Below are 19,763 nucleotides of genomic sequence, written 5' to 3'. Positions count from 1 at the left end.
GGATTTTTTGCAAATGTAAATTGTATATATTAAAGATGTACATTGTGATGAGTTGATATACATTGTGTAATGACCAACATAACCATGTTAACTAACACAGTCACCATCTCACACAATTACCATATTTTTTTTGCGGTGAAAACACAATGTGCTCTCTTTAAAAATTCCCAAGTGTACAATACATAGTTAACTATAGTCACAATGTTTACATTAGATCCCCCAAATTTATCTTGTAACTGAGAGGTTATAGCCTTTGATCAACGTCTTTCCATCTCACTACCCCTGGCTGTCAGCACCCACCTTTGTGTTTTGACTCTACCTTTTTTTTTTAATTAGATTTTACATGTAACTTATATCAAAATATTTGTATTTTTTCTGTCTTCTTTCAGATACCATAATGTCCTACCAGGTTCATCCATGATGTCACAAGTGGGAGGGTTGCCTTTTTCTTTATGGGTGAATACTATGTATATGAAGGTACTTTAAAAAGTTAATGGCAAGAGTCAAATTATCTTTTCATTTTATTTTTCTGAGAACTTCTTGAGGTATCCTCATATATACCACATATTACTTATCCATTCTTCTGTCAATGGACCTTTAGGTTGTTTTTATATCTTGGCTATTGTAAATAATGTGCTATGAACAAGGGGGTACAGAAATTTCTTTGACATACTAGTTCTATTTTCTTTGTGTGTATACCCAGGTGTGCAATTGAATGATTGCAAGGTAGTTCGATTTTTAATTTCTGGAGATGTCTCCATATTTTTTTCATATGGACTGGATCAGTTTACTTCCCTACCCATAGTGTTAGGAGAGTTTCTCTTTTCCCACACCCACAACAACAATTTATTATCTTGACTTTTTGATAAAAGCTATCTTAAGGGTGTGAGGTGATATCTCACTGTGGTTTGATTTGCATTTCCCTGATGGTTAGTGATGCCAAGCAGCACCTTTTCATAAACCTGTTTGCTACTTTTACGGCTACCATAGGAACATTTTAAAATAGCATTTAATGTTTGTTATGATTGCAAATGCAACACAAATTGATCATGAAAAAATGTTTGATACTAATAAACCACAAAAGTAAAGGAGCAACGTCTGTAATCCCACCATCCCAAGCTAACCAGTCGCCTTCCGGTCTTCTCTCACTCTCACATGTATACTTTTTAAAACAAAAAATGGATGTAGCCTCTGCACAATTCTTTTTTACATTCTCTTCTCCCCAAACATATGTTATGGATATTTTTCCACGGCACCAAATAGTCTACCGTATGTGCCTTTTTGTATTATAGTCAGATACCACAGCACTTTTGAGCAATTCCCTACTGTCAGACATTTAGGTGGCTTCTAATTTTCCATGACAATGATCGATGCCACAGTGAACGTTCTTGGATAAAAATCTTTGTACAGACCCGTGGTGATTTTCTTATAAACTTATTTGTAAAAGAAAAGTTATGTTTTCTCACTAACTTGGTTACTCATAAGAGACTGAATGTGAAAATCTTTTCAATTCCTTTAAAAATTATGCAGAAAAGCATGGAGACAGCACATTTAACTTCTTCCAGTGGCTAAAACATAATACTCTTGTACTTCATGTTACGTGATCACAGGCACAGACAGCTGTGGGCTTGTGCTTCTGCGCGAGCCTTTGTCACTGTCTCCCCGTCATCACTTGTGACGTGTCAGCTGAGTTCTGCCCACAGCAGCAGGGCCCAGGCCCGTCCTCACAGACGTCACACAGCAGCACCGGCTGCCACTGCCTTCCTGTGCCCCACAGCCACGTGGCAGGTCTGAGGGGCTCTTGGCTGATTTGGACAAGCCTGGTCTCAGGGCTTAGTGGGACAGGCCAGGAGAGCAGCTGTGGTCATTCCTGTTCAAAAAGGGGGGAAATGGAGGGAATCACAGAGCCACTGGTCCATGGCAGTTCCCAGTGCCAGCCAGGCCCAGTCTTGCTGCTGGGATGGTCTCAGGGCCTGGGTCCCTTGCCTCACCTTCATTCTCTGTGGTGACTTCCTTAATGGAAGGCTGCACATTTGTTCAGCAGGGTTGGTCTGTCAGCCCGCAGCCTGCAGTGCAAGCTGGGGGTTCCTAGAGTCTCCTTCTGTTTCATCTGTGGTCTGTCCCTGTTAGCTCAAGTGACAGTGATTCTGCCTAAGCAGATTTCTTGAGTCTTCGAGGTCTTCAGATCTTTTAGGCTGAGACACGGGAAGCTCACCTCACCCTTGACCCTCACCCTTCACCCTTGCCCTTGACCCTGTACCCGCTGGTTGGGCTAAGGGTCATTGAGGCACTCCCTTGACCTCCTGAGAGGCTCTTCCTGTGACTGTATTCTCTGACCTTTTGTTTCTGAGGTTTTGGCAAATGTCCCATGGCCAGCCCTCGACCTTGCCCTGGGGCACACTTGCCAGCACTCAGTCTCTCAATGGCAGCATCTTCGGCCATCTGGAGAGACTGAGTTTTCAGAGTTATCAAATCTTCATTTCTCTTTCTTAACAGCTCTTGCCTCAGTTTCTCTTTCTGTCCTCACATCTGCCTCTTCCACATGCTGCTGATTCATCTCCGGCATGTGTGGACAGCCTCACCACGCCCTGGTCTTGCCTCCATGTCACTACACAGATGGCCTCAGTGAGCTCTCTGTCACCACGTGGCCAGCACCCTCCTTCCTCCTGTTGGGACAAGGCAGGCTATGCTTTCTCTAAAGCCCCTCAAGAGTCTTCCAGCCTCCTCACACTGCCAGAACCTAAAGCCGCTCCTACATTTTAGGAATTTGTTACAGTAGCTCCTCGTCTGTATAGTTTTATGTGCTGTGTAAGAAATTACGGTGAACATGATGGCTTAAAATGCACACGTCTTCTCCATTTCCATGGGTTGTGCATTGGCACGACATCAGCTGGGTCCCCTGCTGGGGTCTCAAGCTGCCATTCAGGTGTAAGCAAGGCTGCATTCCCACCTGCATTTGGGGTCTTCTTCCAAGCACAGCACTTGCTGGCAGAACTTGGTGCCCAGGGGCTGTGGGACTGGGTGCCTGTTGCCTTGCTGGCTGTCAGCTGGGACCTCTCAGCTCCTGAGGCTGCAAGAGGTGCTGGTTTAAGCTGCTAAGCCTGTGGCAGTGATAGAAAACTAATGCACTTACCAAGTGCTATGTAATCTTGTTTTGACTGTCCACAGGCTTGAGCCAATTGCTTAATTCAAGTTCAAGTTACCCTAAATCTCTTAATTTTGAGTCAGGGGCTTCCAGAGACCAACTCTTTCCACCCATCATTGAAGGCAGCCCAGTGCTTCTGTTGATTAGTCTCCTAATCTATCAACCTCTGTAGGGAGAAAGACAAAATTGTTTCACAACATGCCTATCTAAATCCCAAGGATTGTATTTTGTTCTGCCACAGGCAGAAGTGAAAGTCCTCAGCCCTGTGTGGAAGGCTGTTTCCAACCGCAACGCCATGAGTTCTCCCTCCTGCTGTCATCAGAAGGGAGCTGCACAGCTGCCTGACTCATGCTCAATTTGAGCTCTTTGCCCTTCAAAGCTATTCACGGTGTCACACCTAATCTACATCATCACCTGCAATGGCAGTCACTCAGGGGACTAGCTATCAAGTTGTGCTGGCTCATATGCATCCAAAAAAGCTGGGAGTTAAAGATCTAAGCTTGCTGTGCATAACTTAAAGCAGAAAAAATGTTTTGGAGAGACTTAACATGTTTTGCAAACAGGCCCTTGTGCTCTGGCTTTTGGGGGATTTTTGTTTTGTTTGGTTTTTTGCTCCGTTTCTTTTTTTTCTTCCACTTAGCTTGCCTATATAAATCACTAGGCTTCCACACTGAAATAAAGTAAATATGTATTAAATCAAGAAACACCTTAAACTTGGATAAATGTATTGTTTAAGTTGTCACCTCATTATAACAAATCTTTTTGTAGAGAGCAGAGTCACCCTTTATCCCCTCCATTTTCCAACAGCGTTTCCTCATGCCATGCTGTCAGCTGTCACTTCCTCGGCCAGTTGAAAGCTTCTTACAGGTGTTTGTCACCCATTTATTTCCATGTGATTTGTATTTATGAGCTCGTGTTCATAAAGAAGCTTCATGATGTGTTGCCCTTGGCGCCCCCTCGTGTGTTTTCTTGTCTCCCTGCTGTTTTGCAGCCCTTCCTTTATTTTGTTTCAGTTAGCATGTGTGATATTTTGGTTAGAGGTAGCACGTTTCAGTGAAGAGACAGAGGGCCTCTGAGACACAGTGTTAGGTGCACACCTGGGGGCTGTGGGGTGGACGTGTGTGGAAACAGGACTGGTAGGTGGAGAGGGCAGGAGATTGCAGGGGCCAGTGCCCATGGGTTTTCAGGAGTGCCCACTTCTAGCAGAGTCGTCCTAAAGCTATCTGTTGTGCCTCCTTCATGGGTCACTGCAGTTCTCTTTAATGGGTCTTATTGGGAGGAAAGGAGAAAGGAACCTTAAGAGTGGCCTCTAGATAGAGTGTCCTAGAAATGGAATCTGTGTGGAGAGGTTGACTTTCTTCGGGAATCTTAATATTGATAGATGTCCTAAACAACAATGATTAAAGTATATGCATTCACTGCAACATGCACTGTTTCTACCGATGAGTGGAAGTTTGCAATATGGTAGAATTTATGTGCACACACACGTACACACACACACACTGGCATAAATATCTCAACGGCCTTGTTAATAAATATGAGAAATGGGATGAGCTCAAAAGTTGATTTTTTAAATGCAAAAGAGAAAACGTCCCTCTATACCCTTCATTATTCTACTTATTGCACAACTCCAGCTTCTGCTACTCTCAGGCAGAAGTCCTCTTGCAGAGTGATGTTCTCTTCACACCGTCTTAGAAAATGGTAGAAAATCTGTGGTAGATTAATTTAACCTAAAAATTCAAACTTTTTTCAGATCAAACTATACACCCATCTATCCCAGCTTAAATCTCTACTCACGTGAGAAGCAAGTGACAGAAATAGGTTGTCACAGGTTGACAGAGATTTACAACTGACATTGATCTTTTAGCCATTTCTTGTGATGATTGTAAAAAAAAAATGTTCTCAGAGTTGGGGGGATGGGGCGTTGTGTGTTCAATAAACTCTTGGAGCTTTTTCTATGTGGATGATGGATATTTTTAAAAAATAAATAAAAATATTTGTCTCCTCTTTCTGATAATTTTACAAGAAAAATGCATCACTATGGAAGCACAGTGAGGGGACAGGCCCAGGGTAGGAGCTGTCTCAACAATACTGTACAAAAATGATGTGCTTCCCGCAGACCTTAAACCTGTGTGTAGATCTTATTTTCTATATTTAGATTCTTGTTCTCACACAGGGTTTCTTTCTTAAGCGTAACTGAGAAAAAACGATGTTTCAGGTAGACTTTAGTAGTTACACTTTTGGGGCTGGCCAGTTAGCTTAGTCATTTAGGGCACAGGGTTATAACACCAAGGTCAAGTGTTCAGATCCCCATACCAGCCAGCTGCCAAAAACAAACTAGTTACACTTTTTAAATAAAAACTTTCCTGCTTTAATTTCTTTTTTATTTTTCTGAATTAGAGTATCTTGTGTGTGTATCTGCTTATACTATTGTGTTGTGTGTGTGTGGTGTGCCTGCCTCTACTCAAACTGTGTGTGTGATATGTGTAGTGTGTGCCTGCCTCTGATCACACTGCCATCGTGTATGTGTTGCGTGTGTGCATGTGTGTGGTGTGGTGTGCATGGTGTGTGTGCTGTGTGTATCTGTATGTGTGGTGAGTGCATGTGTGGTGTGTGTGGTATTTGAGCAGTGTGCTCGTGTGTGTGCATGGTGTGTGTTGTGTTTGTATATATGTGCGCTGCATGTGTGGTGCATATGTATGCATGGCGTGTGTGGTGTGTGAACATGGTGTGTGTCATCCATGTGTGTGGTGTGGTGTGTGTATCTGTGTGGTGAGTGCGTGTGCATGTGCAGTGTGTATGTGGTGCACGTGCAGTGTGCTCACGTGTGTGTGGTGTATGTGGTGTGTTTGTGTGTGGTGTGCATGTGTGGTATGTGTGTATCTGTGGGATGTATATGGTGTGTGTGACGTGTGTGGTATGTGTGTATGGTGTGTGTGTGGTGTTTGTGCATATGTGGTATGGGTATGTGCATGTCGAGTGCATGGTGTCTGTGCATGGTGTGTGTATGTGTGGTGAGTGTGTGGTGTGTGTGCATGGTGTGTATATGTGTAGTGAGTGTATGATGTGTGTTGCATATGTATCTGTGGTGAGTGGGGTGGTGTACGTGTGTGGTGTGTCTGTGTATGGTGTGTGGCGTGTGTATGGTGCATGTGGTGTTTCTGCATATGTGGTATGGGTATGTGTGCATGGTGTCTGCATGGTGTATCTGTATGTGGGGTGTGTGTGCGTGAATGTTGTGTATCTGTATGTGTAGTGAGTGGTGTGTGTGCATGTGTGTGTTGTGCATCTGTGGTTTGCATGCGTGGTATATGTGTGTATCTGTGGTGTGTGTGGTGTGTATTGTGTGTTTATGGTGTTTGTGAACATGTGGTATGGGTATGTGTGCAAGGTGAGTGCATGGTGTCTGCATGGTGTATCTGTATGTGGTGAGTGTGTGGTGTTTGTATCTGTGTGCTGAGTGTGTGTTGTGTGTGTACATGTGTGTTGTGAGTGTATCTGTGTGTGGGGGTGTGTGTGCATGTGTGGTATCTGAGTGGTGTGTGCATGTGTGTGTTGTATCTGAGTGGTGTGTGATGTGTGTGTATCAGTGTGGTGTATGTGTGCATTGTGTGTATCTATGTGTGGTGAGTGTGTTGTGTGTGTGTGATATGTGCCTCCCTCTGCACCCTCCTTGCTGGCTCTTCCTCTGCATGGCAGTGGCCTCACAGTCATCGAAGGGCATCACAGGTCTGGCTCTGTTTCCCGTGTTCTCTCTGCTCCCTCACAGGTGTTGTCCCCTATGTCTCCATGGCCTTGTCCTAACTGATTGGCCAGCACAGGTAGTCAGAGGGGTCTCCTTATGAAGTCCCCTCCCTTGTTACACTTGCCTCAGGTCTGCTATGAGCTTGGCTGGGAAATGAGACACCAGCCCCACTGAACACTCTGCCACACAAGGAAGGCCTGTCCTGCCTGGGCTGGTCAACACTTTGTTCAGGAACATCCCCTCAGTGTCTATGCTCATGGCTGAGTTGTGGACACACACACTTGTTGAAAAGCTAATTGCTGGCTCAAGGGTGACCAGATCAATCTGTCATATGGAAGGTGGGCCAGACCCACACCTGCATGCTCCTCCCTGTGCTGACCATGCACAGCCATCTCCCCTCCACCTTCAAGTACTTGTTCTGGGCCACCAACTCAGCCCAGTCACTTCCTAAGAAGCCTGAATGGCAGCTGGATGCTCCTTTGAATCCCAACGGGCTGGGATTTGGGGGCAACCTCCTGCCCAGGAGCCACATACTCGGCCCCTCCCTGCACCTCCTCACTGTTACACTGTGACCACGTTTCCCCCTTCATCACCTCTGTGGTTCCCTGGGAGGGAGGCTCCTTGGTGGCCCCCAGCAGGGGTGTGTGACACCTGCAGAGTGATGAAGGATGTGGGAACCCGGGTGGCCAGTCATGACTAGGCTCATCCCCCAAGTTCAGGAAGGGGCCGAGGGCAACAGAAGCTGGGGGTCCAGGTGCCCATGTCCAACCTCTAACTGCCCAGTGTTAGGGAAAAAAAATGCTGAGTGAAGACACATGAGACAAAACTCTTTGTAGATATTTATTCTCCTTCAAATAACAGAACCTGACAGCCCAATATACAGTGATAAAATACTCTGCAACATAAATACAACTTACAGAAATTTCTATCAACAAAACCTAAAGAAACGTATTACATTTGTATATTTAAATTAGACCAAAAAACCTTCACAAAACCTTCACAACATATTAAATATTGGAAATGACACCTACTTCAAGGTAATTTAACCTAGTGACACGTTTTATAACACAAACACCCCAAGTAGATAAGTTCTCCATATTTCCATAACTTTAAAATTTGTGCTATGAAGTGAAAGTCTGTAGTGATGTGTAATGCAACAGACTCCAAAAGAACATGTGAAATTCTTTTCTTGTTAATTTTACATAAGAAAAAGTAAGTTTAAGAAAATATAAAAATTATCAACATGTATTTTGTACAGTCAAATAAATTAGCCAGGTTTTCTCTTATTTCACACTTCAGAAGGACTTGAAAAATACAACAGGCAGTATCCTGTACTTCACAGTGAAAAGCTTTCTATTTAGTTTGTAGTTCTTTAGCTAATAATCACTATTTTCCATTTCAGACTTGATAGAAATATTGCTCCATTTTCAATGGCAGACTTTTAAATTTATCACGTGACAAATACAACAGCTTAGAGCTGAGTGCACTTGTCCTGGGATAACGGAAGAACTGCTCAGACGGTAAGATTGACAAATGTTCCTCATTAGTCAAACCTAAGACAACCCCCCTTCAAAGTGCATTTAATTGGTTTACTTTCTCAGTTTCCTTAGGCTGGTAAAATCTAAACACTTTTCAATAAATTGCTATTTACAATGTAGCAATTTCTATAGGACAGATGTTTTTAATAATTTTTTTGAAAAAGATTTATAAAGTGATACAGAAAAACTGAAGAAAACTAAGAAATGTGTTTTGGTTTCCTGATTGAAATTTGTTAATTCAATTTTATGACAAAAGATGCATTTGTAAGTTTTGCATTTCTCAACATGGCAGACAATGAGCTGCTAACACTGTTCTCCCACAGCTGGAATGGCAGGGACACGTGCAGCTCACCACATGACACTGGCCTGGGCGGCACCTCAACCCCTCTGGCAGAGCTGATAAAGACCCGTGAGAACAGCTCTTGTGGAGACACAGACATAAGCTGAGATGTCAGTGAAGGGACAGCTCGGAGGTCCAGTAAAATCCCCTTAAAATTTGTAAGTCAAGTTATTGGAAAAGCTAACTCTACAATCTGAAAAAGAAATATGCTTTTGTAGGTACTTCCCATTTTTGTAACTAAGTTGAAATATTGAATTTAGGTTTTTGTTTTTAAAGGCCACCAGAATTGTAAAGATGTGAAATTTTGTAAGAAAGAATTATAAACAAAATTGCAGCAATTTTTGATGTCCAGAATGTTCTCTTCCTGCATCTAAAAGTTCATAGTTATTTCAAAAACTATTCTTTTCAACACATTTTATGAACTTTGCCAGGTGACATCAATGCATTGGACACTGAGAAGTGGTCCATAGAGGCCCCGACGGTCACCCTCTGCTGCCTAAGAGCTTCCTCCTGCTCCTCTAGCTGCCTCTTCTGCTCCTCTCTGCTTGTTTTTTCTGCTGCTCAAGCAGAGAGGGAGTGGAGACGTCAGAAGCATGCTCTGCAGGCCTCTGTGAGGAGATGCTTCTAACGTCTGCACACATCCTGTTGGGAACGTCCTCGATGGTCATTTTCGCTTCTAAGACTGTCTCATCCTCGGGGTCACAGGCCACCTCTTCCCTCTCGTCTGATTCAGGAGCCGCTTCCACATCGTGGCATGTCCCTCGCTTGGCGAGCTGTGCATCCAAGGCTCTCTCCAGGTTCTGCTCTTCTTCAGGGCTGTACGGCTGATCCTCCTCCTCTTCCTCTAGAGCCTGAGCCTTTGAGAACTGACCAAACTGCTGAATAGTCGGGTCTGGCCAAGGAGCTGCGGACACCCCGTCGTCTGCCTTGGTGTTGGAGTCCTGGTGGAAGGAAGGAAGAGCTCCGACAGACTCCTTGGCAGGGGGCTCAAATGATTTCTTCTTTCCGAAGAGAATTCACAAGATGGCTTCCAGTGGTGAAGCTGTTTTCCACATATTTGACACGACACAGGAAGTTGCTGTAGTGACTGCTGCTCGCTTAGATGAGGCTGTGTCAATCCGGGTAGCTCCTGGCTTGATGGATGACTGTATTTTTAACACTGATGTTTCTGGAAGAGAGGGTGGAGGCGGAGGGGACCCTGTGGGTGCGGTGCCGACAGCGGTGCCTGCAGGGTACAGGGGACACTTGGAGGGCTTCTCCTCAGACCGCGGGGCTGCGGTTATCTTGGGGTAGATGGAAACGTCCACTTCTTCCTGTTGAAGTCGGGGCCGTTTCTTCTCAATCCTGTCTAACTCTCCAGCACTTGAAGGACGTTTTATTTTATGACAGATTACTAACCCAAGGATTATATTTGGATGTGGTGACTCAAGCCCTGAAAACAAAATATTTGTGTGAATTTTAGAATCTAAATCCAGTTTTCATCCTTCAGAGGTAAATTTTATTAAGGGCTTTCATGTGGGAGATCCTGTGGGAAAATAAAGCCCAGTGTTTGAGGAGCTTATTGCAAAAGAACGAATGGTTCCCGTCCCACGAAGTCACCACCAGGCCTACCCAGCCCTGATGGTGGCCGCTGAAAGGGAGGGATTAGCCCCCTAGCCACCAACTACAGAACCAAGCGCCCAATTCACGAGTAAACTCACCCCAACGGTCAGAACTTGTTACATGTTTTATAAAAAATTACACACAATGCTAAAGCAATAGCATGGTGGAGGCGGTGGGAAGGGCACTACAGCAATGACTAACATTGTTAACCTGCAGGGATCAAAAGTGTGTGTGGACCAGCATGTCTTTTAAACAAACGGATCTCAGATACGCTCTTATGTGCCTCTTGTGACATATCCAGAAGGTAACAGCCCTTTTTGTCATTCACTTATGAGTTGCAACACATAAGTTAAGCTAAATATACTAGTATTAGGTGTTAATGATTAAGGACCAATTCAACTCAATTTACAATGACCAATAGGATCATAATCAGTAAAGCACAAAAACCATTAGGTATATTCATTAGTTTCTGGTACCAGAATTACAATGAATGAAACAATAATGCTGACTGAAATAGCTAGAGTAGATGTTTGAGGCTTAGAAAAAAATTCAATGAGCATTAATTTATCAAAAACTTGCTAATGTTTGAGTCTTTGTAAACACAGGGCTTGTGCTTAAGTAAAGCGCCGAGGCATTCAGCACACTGGTGGGGAAGGACAGTCACACGGAGACAGACTGGGAGCTTCGGGGCACAGCATCAGTTTACAGAATAGGTATTTGTTAAGAAACGTTACCCCAAAGATCCTAAGTTGTGACAACTTACATCAGGAATGCTAACGTTCCCACACTGATCCCCCACCCCCACACTCACACTCCATCAAGAATTCCCAAAGGGGAACTAACTAAACAGCCAAGTCACAAACAGTAACTTACAGAAAAATCATTCACGAAGGACAGAATATTTGTTTCAATAGCATAAGGATACAATCAGTCAAACTGTATAAATTCAATTTACAGATAACATTACATAATATACAAGAGGTAATCACACTTTTTTCTTATAATTTAAACCAGTGCTAAGATTGTCCTGTTCTTTTTGTGATTTAGAGATGATCACACATCACTTCACAGTGTTGTTTTCATAGTTCTAAATATGTTTGCTGTGAGTCTTCCAAAATTCCAGTACGGAATTGATTACCGACAGCTGAGCACACAAGTGCAGGTGGATGTCCTGCCCGCCACTTAGGAGGAGGACACCAGGTTGAGCTGGGGCAACCCGGCCTCCACAGACTGACGCCGCTCTGCTCCTCTCCCTGCTTAAGGGTGTCCTAAGGTCTCCTGCTTCACAGGCTGCTGTGTAAGAGATTCGTGTTGAAGGCACCCATAGGTGAGCTGTGATCACAACATATCCTAGTACCACGCCACCCTCCTCTCATGAGAACTTTCTGTCAAAACGTCCTCTCCCTGCCCCATCTGGTAACAGCAGTGTGTCAGCAAAAGAAAAGGTAAAGGAGGGGATAGCATCTGGCGTCTGGCCACCACAATGAAGAGCACTTCCAAGCAGGAAATTTTGGCTATCCCAAAATGCATACTCCTATCTTGAGATAGTCAAGTCTTATCACCTCACTCACATATTTATGTCATGTTATGGTTCCATGAATATTTGAAATATAACTAGCACTTGGAAATAACATATTCCTGGAAGAAACTATAAAATTCACTTATCTTGGACCTTAGAAGTCTCCTGGATAATCAGTAAAACCCCAATCATTAAGGCCAGAAAGTACACCTCCACTTCATTTCACTGAGAAAGAAAGGTCATAATCCTATTTCTTCTTTGGGTCATCCACCCTGAGTCTGCACACCACATTTGCTCAGCAGCAGTCTGACTACCCTTGCACATCCAGCCAACCCTTAGCACTCGCACCTATTATTCAGGATTCCAACTTTTTGAGCGACAAGAAGATCCCTGACACAGAGGAATCCTTCCTGAGGTATGAGAGCAGTGACACAGGATGCAAGAAGAGCACAAATGATGTTTCTTTATCCTCTGCCAAGCCCAGGGCACGCTTGGAGCTGCCATTCTCCTCCTGGGTGCAGCAGCAGCCACTTCTTTGTCAGTTCTATGATTCAAAACTACCAACTTTAAAAATTAAGTCACCTAAAACTTACATAAGCAGTTGAAAATAATCAAGAAGACTGTCCAAACAGTGCTAGTTAACGCTTTGCTTGTCATAAGTGTAACGTCAACCTGAGCCCCAGGACAGGCCTGGACAAGAACCTGTGATTTCCAGCCATCCCTGAATTCTCCCCAAATTCCACAGAGTACCAAAACAGGACAATCTTGGCACAAGCCAAGGGCAGTCTCCTCTAGCCAGAAGCAGGCCATGCCCAGAGTCCTTGGCATGAACTGAGGGCAGCATCTCCTGCCTGGAAGCAGGCATGAAGCACACCAAAACACCACTTCCACGTGGGTGCGCCACCACAGCCACCACCACAGCCATGGCTGCTGCAAAAGCAGCTCAAGACCACCACAGTAGCACAGCTGTCATGCAGGCAGCCCACCAGACCCTCGACTGCATTGACACAAGGAAAGCCACCAGTGGAGTCTGGAAAAAGAGTACATCCCTCTCTTTAAAGCCCACTCCAGAGTAACAGAAGAAGCAACTATTCTCTACCAGATGACCAGACATCAACATAGAGATACTAGAAATAAGAAAGTCCAAGAAAATGACACCACCAAAAGAATACAGTAATTCTGATATACCAGACCCTACACAGCAATAAGTCCTTTCAAGGACTGAAAGGGAATTCCAAGCAACAATCTTAAAGGAACTCACTGAGATAAGAGAAGACTCAGACAGCAAAATGAAATGAGAAAAAATCTAGGATATAAGGAAGGAAGTTTACAAAGAGATTAATACCTTATAAAAGAATGAAGAGAACTCATGGAACTAAAAGATTCACTCAACAAAATACTACAACCAATAGCCTTAAGCAGCAGGACAGAACAAGCAGAAGAAATAATTTCCCCTCTTGAAGACATACTTTTCAAAATTACCCAGGCAGGAAAAATAACACACACAAAAAAAAAAAAGAAAGGAGAAAAAGAAAAGAAAAAAATGTTTTTAAAAAGGAAAGCTAGCAGGCAACCTTAAACACACAAAAATTCAAATCAAGGGTGTTCAAAAAGAGGAGAAATGAAAAGGCATGGAAAACCTATCCAGTGAAATAATAATGGTAAACTTCCCAGGAACAGGGAGAGACATGGACCTTCAGACCCAGGAAGCTCAAAGATCCCCACACAGATTCACCCCAATAATCCTCTCCAAGACACACAATAGTCAAACTGGCAAAGCTCAAAGATAAAGAGAATATTTTAAAAGAAGCAAAAGAAAAGCATCAAGTCACCTATAAGGGAGCCCTTATCAGACTACCAGCAAACTTTTCAACAGTAACTCTGTGGGACAGAAGGAAGTGGGATGACATACTGAAAATACTGAAAGAAATAAACTGCCAGCCAAGCATACCATATCCAGCAAGGCTATCCCTCAGAAATGAGAGAGAAATAGTGTACTTTCCAGACAAAAACTGGGGGAGTTTACCACCACGTCACCAGCCCTGTAAGAAATCCTCAAGGGAGTCCTACAGCAGCAATCCAAAAAATGGTAATCACCCATCGTACTAGTTATAGTTCCGTTCAAACTGTTTCTTTCAAAATTCAGTTTTAGTAGGTGCTGTGTTTCTAGGGATTCACTCATTTCATCTAATGATCTAATTTGTTGACCAACCATTATTCATAGTATACTCTTATAACCCTCTTGATTTCTGTAAATTTGGTTGTAACAACACCTTTTGGTTCTGATTTTAGTTACTTGAGTCTTTCTTAGTCCATCTAGATAACGGTTTGCCAGTTTTGTGGATTTCATCAAAGTACCAACATTTAGTTTCATTGATTTTCCCATTTTTTCTATTTTCTGTTTCATTTTCTATGCTCTAATTTTTATTATTTACATTCTTTGCTAGGTCTGGGCTTAGTTTGTTCATTTTCTAATTTCCCAAGGTGCAAAGATAACAAGTAAATAAGTAAATAACAGGTAAGCTATGGAGACAGTAAAAAGATCAGAGGTTATGGAGGAGGAATGGATGAATAGGCAGAGCAGAGAGGATTTCAGGGCAATGAAAGTCTGCAACAGTACCATGGTAGATACATATCATTAAACATCTGTCCACACCCACAGAATACGCAAAAAAGTGTGAACTCTATGGTCTTTGGATGATAATGATGTGAAAATCCGTTTCATTAATTGTAACAAATGTACCACTTTGTTGGGCAATGTTGATAATGGGACAGGCTACACATGTGTGGGTCAGGGGTATACGTGGGAAATCTCTGTACTTCCTGCTCAATATTGCTGTGAACCTAAAACTGCTCAAAAAGTAAAGTCTATTAAAAAATAAATAAAAATAATAAAGAAACAATCTTGTGAGTGAGGTCTCCAATGAAGAACGTAGCCTTGTCCAGAGCTCACCTCCCTCCCAACTGCCCTGTGTGTCTACTCTCTATACAAACTCCGTCGGGTGACTGCCAACTCTTTTATTCAAGACTGCTGCCAGTGTCCTGAAGTCTTATGTTCTCCAGGCAGCAGTGAGTTACCTGCCTTTGCTTTACTTCATTTACGTGACTGAATTTCAGCTAATGGGTAATAAAAAACAAATACATGGAAAAGGTGGAAGACAAAAGTAAAGGTGCTACTATATGCAGTACATCTGTACCTGCTGTCCCCTACATTCTACAGATAAATTTAAAAAACAAGTCTTGGGGAGAAAACACTGTTACACAAATTTTGCTCCAATTGTTCAATTGGCTGGTCTTAGCCAGCTTACCTGAACAGCATCCTGTGGAAGTTGGAGCTTTTCTGGCTTCATCTTGATCTTCTCCTTAGATTTTGGCTTCTGTTCTTTGCCTGAACTTAGGCATTTCATAGTAACTTCAGCATGTGTAAGAATACTGTCCTTGCTGCAGTAGGCCAGGTTGGGCTGCACCACACTGGAGCGCCCAGGGCGGGGACACCTGGAGGTGCCCGCAGCCTCTACCACCTGCAGAGCAAAACAGGGAGCTTCAGACAGTGCGCTGGCCAATTTCAGCATTAAAGTGCTGTGTAAAGTCACTATGTAGAATACCAAGCTCACTGTTTTTAATGAAGAGATACCAACAGTATTTTTAATATGAATAAAACGTTATTTTATGTATTCAAACTATATGAATGTATTTCACTGAGGCAAGGCATTCACATTTTAACTGTCCTTCACCTCACCATCTGAGGTGACCCCTCAGGACTCCGGCCCCTGGTACATGTCCTCTGTATAATTCCCTCCCCCTTGAGTGTGAGCAAGGTCCGTGGACATGATGAGATTTCATATCCACAATCAGCTTCTGCTATAGGGCAAATGTGCAGAGATGTAATCAAGGCCCCAAATGAGGTGACCAGAAAGGGGCCTGACTTCATCAGGCAAAACCCTTAAGAAAAACTAGCCTTTTCTGAAGAGAGGAGACTCCATATTACTGACTGTGAAATAAACTGCCCTGTATTGAGAGGGACAACCAAGGTTAGGATCTGAGTAAGGCTGCCAAATAATATACAGGACACACAACTAAATCTGAACTTCACATAAACAAAAAACATTATATAAGTATGCCATAAGAATTGCATGGGACATACTTATATACTGAACAACATGAGGGCTTCTGGGCTTCTGGAAGGGGATCTTTCCCCTGCTGAGCCTCTGATGAGTGACTGCAGTCCTGTTAAGACTGAGCAGAGGGTCCAGCTAAGCCACGCTCAGGCTTGAGAGGTACAGAAACTGAGACCATAAATATGTGTTGTTCTAAGCTAAGTTTGTGGTAGTGTGTTATACAGTAACAGAAACCTAACACAGCACAAGAAGTACACTTGGTTGCTTCTGTTTTGATGGTCAAGACTAAATACACATGAAGGTGTCCCTCAAGTGTACTTAAGTGAAAACTTATTTCTCAAATTAAATTATTAACATAGTTATTTTCCTCCATAGAATCTATTTTACTGAGAATACAATTTTATATAGGCTTAAATCAAAGACATTGACAATAAAGACATGAAAGATAATTTTCCTATTAATTTTTCTTAATGATTGTGACAGTAATGTCATATTTCCATTTAGTCCCTCTTAATACTTTCATGGTTCAGTCCTTATTCAAATGGCTCAGTCCCTCCACTTCCACCTTCCAGCTAACACAGTGCAAGAGTGTTCATAGGCAGAGACACAGCAACCTCAAAGCTTCCTGCTCAGTTGGCCTCTGTTAGAAGACAAGCTGCCAGGGTAGGGGTGGGCCAGGGACTCAGGAAGGCCCAGAGGGAAACATGCTCTGAGTCACGCCCCCTCGTGGGCACTGGAATGGAGATGATGACAGCATGTGACAGCTCTCAACAGCAGAAGCTGACATATGTAGGAAAAATGATAAACAATCACAGCCCCAGAGGGGCATAAAAACCAGGTGGGAAGGAAAGTCAAGGAAAGAGCCACAAGACAGAGAAGTGATACACTGAGGACAAGAAGTAGTGAGGGTCGGACTGATGCAGGCGCCACCACCACTCAGGGTTTCCCACACTGAGTTGGCACAAGAACCACGAGGCAGCTGGAGAAGGTGTGTGTGGGCACATAGGGGTGCACATGCACTTAAGCAATTGACAAAGAATGCTGCTGATACACATAAAATACATAAGTAACATCAAGAACATGGAAATAAAAGTGATTGTTAAGAATTAAGTCCACAACAGCAGATGAGGTAGGTACAGATGCTTGTCCAGATGGTGTGGGCAGGAGACGGGGGCAGAGCTCCTGAGACCCCACCCCAGATGCACCAGCTGTCCTGGTAAAAATTAGCTTATTCCAAGACAAACTTTTCTAGCCTTGATATTTCTACCAATAGCAAGTCTGGAATCCATAAGGTCAACCCCTTAATATTTACCTTGGTAGGCAAAATACGCACAGGCTGGCAAAGCTTGAGTTTTTTCTTTCTGCTTGGATTTGCAGCTTTCTCAACTCTCCTCTTTATCTTTCGGTCTTCACTAGATTTTTGCTCCACTGTTCCTGTACTTGTAAACTCTGTGTCACCAGCATCTCCAGGTCTAAATTTAGTTTCTCGATGATCTGTGGTTTCTGCCTTAGTCTCATCCTGCACTTGCAGAACGGTGCAGTTTGGGCAGATATAATCTTCCCTGTTCCTTTCCAGAAGCTTTCCTCGAGCCTGAGAAGCGCCCCCACAATCGCCACAGAACCGTTCTTCACATCGGTCACAGCAACTCATAAACCTGAAACCATAAAACAGTGATATTAGGAATGGGACGTGAGGGACAAACACTCACTTTTTGACAAATTAAGAAGTCCAATTAGTTTTAACATTTTATTGCTTAGAAAATACCAATATAGAGAAATGTACAGAGAACAGAATGAAGAAGATGCATATGTCCCTCTCTTGATTTTACTAACATGCAAGTAAGTCTTTTTTATCCGTTTTTGGCTGGAGTGAGCTATAGGCTTTCAAGGCATTGTACCCCAACTACTTCAGTGTACGCCTCCTCAAAACAGCAGTGATGCCTTTGTCCCACCAACAAGCCAACAGAGATTCCTTAACACCAAAGTCTAGTGAAGACTCTGAGCTGCCCCCAGGTCCACACTGGGGTTCCACGAGTCTGCACCTGGCCCTCTGCTGTCTCCCAAGGAACAGTCTATGGGAGCTCTCTCTGACAGATTACTGAGACCACATGTGGTCTACTCGGCAGCCACTGGCTGCACATGGCTGGGTGGGGGCAGGGGATTCTCACCTCCTCCTATGCTCATCACTTTGACTGTAAACAGCCACATGTCCGGTGGCTACCACAGAGCAGGTGTGGCTCTAGGCAGGCCTTTCGTTCCTTTTTTGATAATGATGTGTTCATCTTTTTTGAAGGAACAAATTATTCATCTAGCCTAGCTTTGTAACATTTAAAATCAAAACAAATATAAACACTATTTTCGTCACCTTGATTTCTTTTAAAGCTGGGGCAGCCCATCCCTGTCCTCCCATGACCCACCTGTTGTTACGAGGCTGGAGACACATGCGGTCCAGAGTGTTGGGGTCGTGCAGCTCACATTCAGGCTTAGGCTTGCCCGAGTCCCTGCTCTCTTCAACTTTAACTTGCAGAGCTGCTGTCCTCTCCCACTGATTCTCTTGGTCATTGGTCACTGCCTGGGACACAACCCTCTGGACAGTCTCTGGCTCTTGCTTGCTGGGCAGAGCATTCTCAACAGCAGTGCCTGCCTTGACATGCACAGTTTCTGTGGGATTCTCCTCCCGACGCTTCTTTCTCAGGTGATTCTGGATGCCTTTCAGGGGCCTGTCAGGTGGCTCTTGCTCTCGCTTTCTCCAAAAGTGATTCTGAAGCTCCTTCAAAGTCAGGCCATCACTGTCATTTTCGGAGGTGTCCTCCTTCTCCTTGCTCCCTGTGGCCTTTCCAGAAGAGGCAGGTCGCTCCTGTACACTCAAGGAACCAGAGTGGGGGCCACTTTTCATCTCAGAGGTACTTCCTACGCTCCCTTCCAAGGCAGTTTCAACATCTGGGACTGGACAAGACGTTGGCTCACTGGAATCCGCAAGGGAGACAGGAACATTCTGTCTTCCTTGGTGCTGAGCTGCTGTAAGGAATTCCTCCACCCGCTCGGTGCGCTGTGGCTGCCTCCCAGTGCGTCCCAGGGCCAGGCTGTGCTGCCGTGGGGGCTGCTGCCCCAGTGAGCCTGCCTCCATGTCTCCCGCACCCTCTCGCTTAGCAACAGTGGTTCTTCCAAATCCCCGGGTTTGGCTGAAGCCTTTCCTTGTGGGTTTGATAGTCTCAAGTGCCTCCGCACTGCTTGGGTCACCTTTATCTTCCATACCTAATGAGAAAATGTCATCACATCATTAGCAGCAAGCCACTGAGTGAAAAGATCACACAAACTCAACCATGCACAAGAGGGAGCACAACCTGCCTACATGTAAATAAGAGGACATGGAACCATCCACCTTCTATCTACAAGACATGGAGCGGTGCAGAAGTCAGTCCTGTTAATCAGTGTTTCATGAAGTGTGGCATGTGAGATGATTTCAAGAGACTCATTAAGGAAACTTTAATTAGTTACATATCTAACGTTTAGCAGGAAAAGACAGTCAGCAAGTCAAATGTGTCCTGCTGCCATTTACCTGCTTAGGACAAGGCTTTACAGAACATGGAGCAGAGAACATAGGAAGTAAGCACCAGCATGAGTGGGGTAAGGACACGATCACAAGAGCGAGGTTGACAACCCACAAGGGGACTGGCCATGTCCACTCTGGGCTCTGGAGCCCTAGGCTGCTGACCACCCCCTGCTGGAGACCTCGTGGAGGGGAGGAGCTCAGCT

General features: G+C 44.1%; 1 protein-coding gene across 1 annotated transcript; it reads right to left on the bottom strand.

The window, feature by feature from the left end:
- Positions 1-9,286: 9,286 nt before the first annotated feature.
- LOC134376096 (death-inducer obliterator 1-like) lies at positions 9,287-19,260 on the bottom strand. The gene is made up of 4 exons (XM_063094771.1): positions 18,425-19,260; positions 17,341-17,662; positions 15,198-15,410; positions 9,287-9,709 (listed from the first exon to the last, which is right to left on the bottom strand). Exons 1-4 carry the CDS (start codon positions 19,258-19,260, stop codon positions 9,287-9,289), a joined length of 1,794 nt encoding a protein of 597 aa, XP_062950841.1.
- Between the last annotated feature and the right edge of the window lie 503 nt (positions 19,261-19,763).

This window comes from Cynocephalus volans, chromosome 4 (assembly GCF_027409185.1).
Source record: "Cynocephalus volans isolate mCynVol1 chromosome 4, mCynVol1.pri, whole genome shotgun sequence".
Taxonomy (NCBI): domain Eukaryota; kingdom Metazoa; phylum Chordata; class Mammalia; order Dermoptera; family Cynocephalidae; genus Cynocephalus; species Cynocephalus volans.
This window is presented reverse-complemented; position numbering and strand designations above follow the sequence as displayed.

What these genes read in the sequence shown, in the direction of transcription:
- LOC134376096 (XM_063094771.1), bottom strand. Translation starts at nt 19,260, where the DNA reads ATGGAAGATAAAGGTGACCCAAGCAGTGCGGAGGCACTTGAGACTATC. An exon ending in CTCCAGCCTCGTAACAACAG is followed by an intron (nt 17,663 to 18,424) that starts GTGGGTCATGGG and finishes TTATGGTTTCAG; the next exon opens with GTTTATGAGTTGCTGTGACC. An exon ending in TTCCACAGGATGCTGTTCAG is followed by an intron (nt 9,710 to 15,197) that starts GTAAGCTGGCTA and finishes TCCTTCCACCAG; the next exon opens with GACTCCAACACCAAGGCAGA.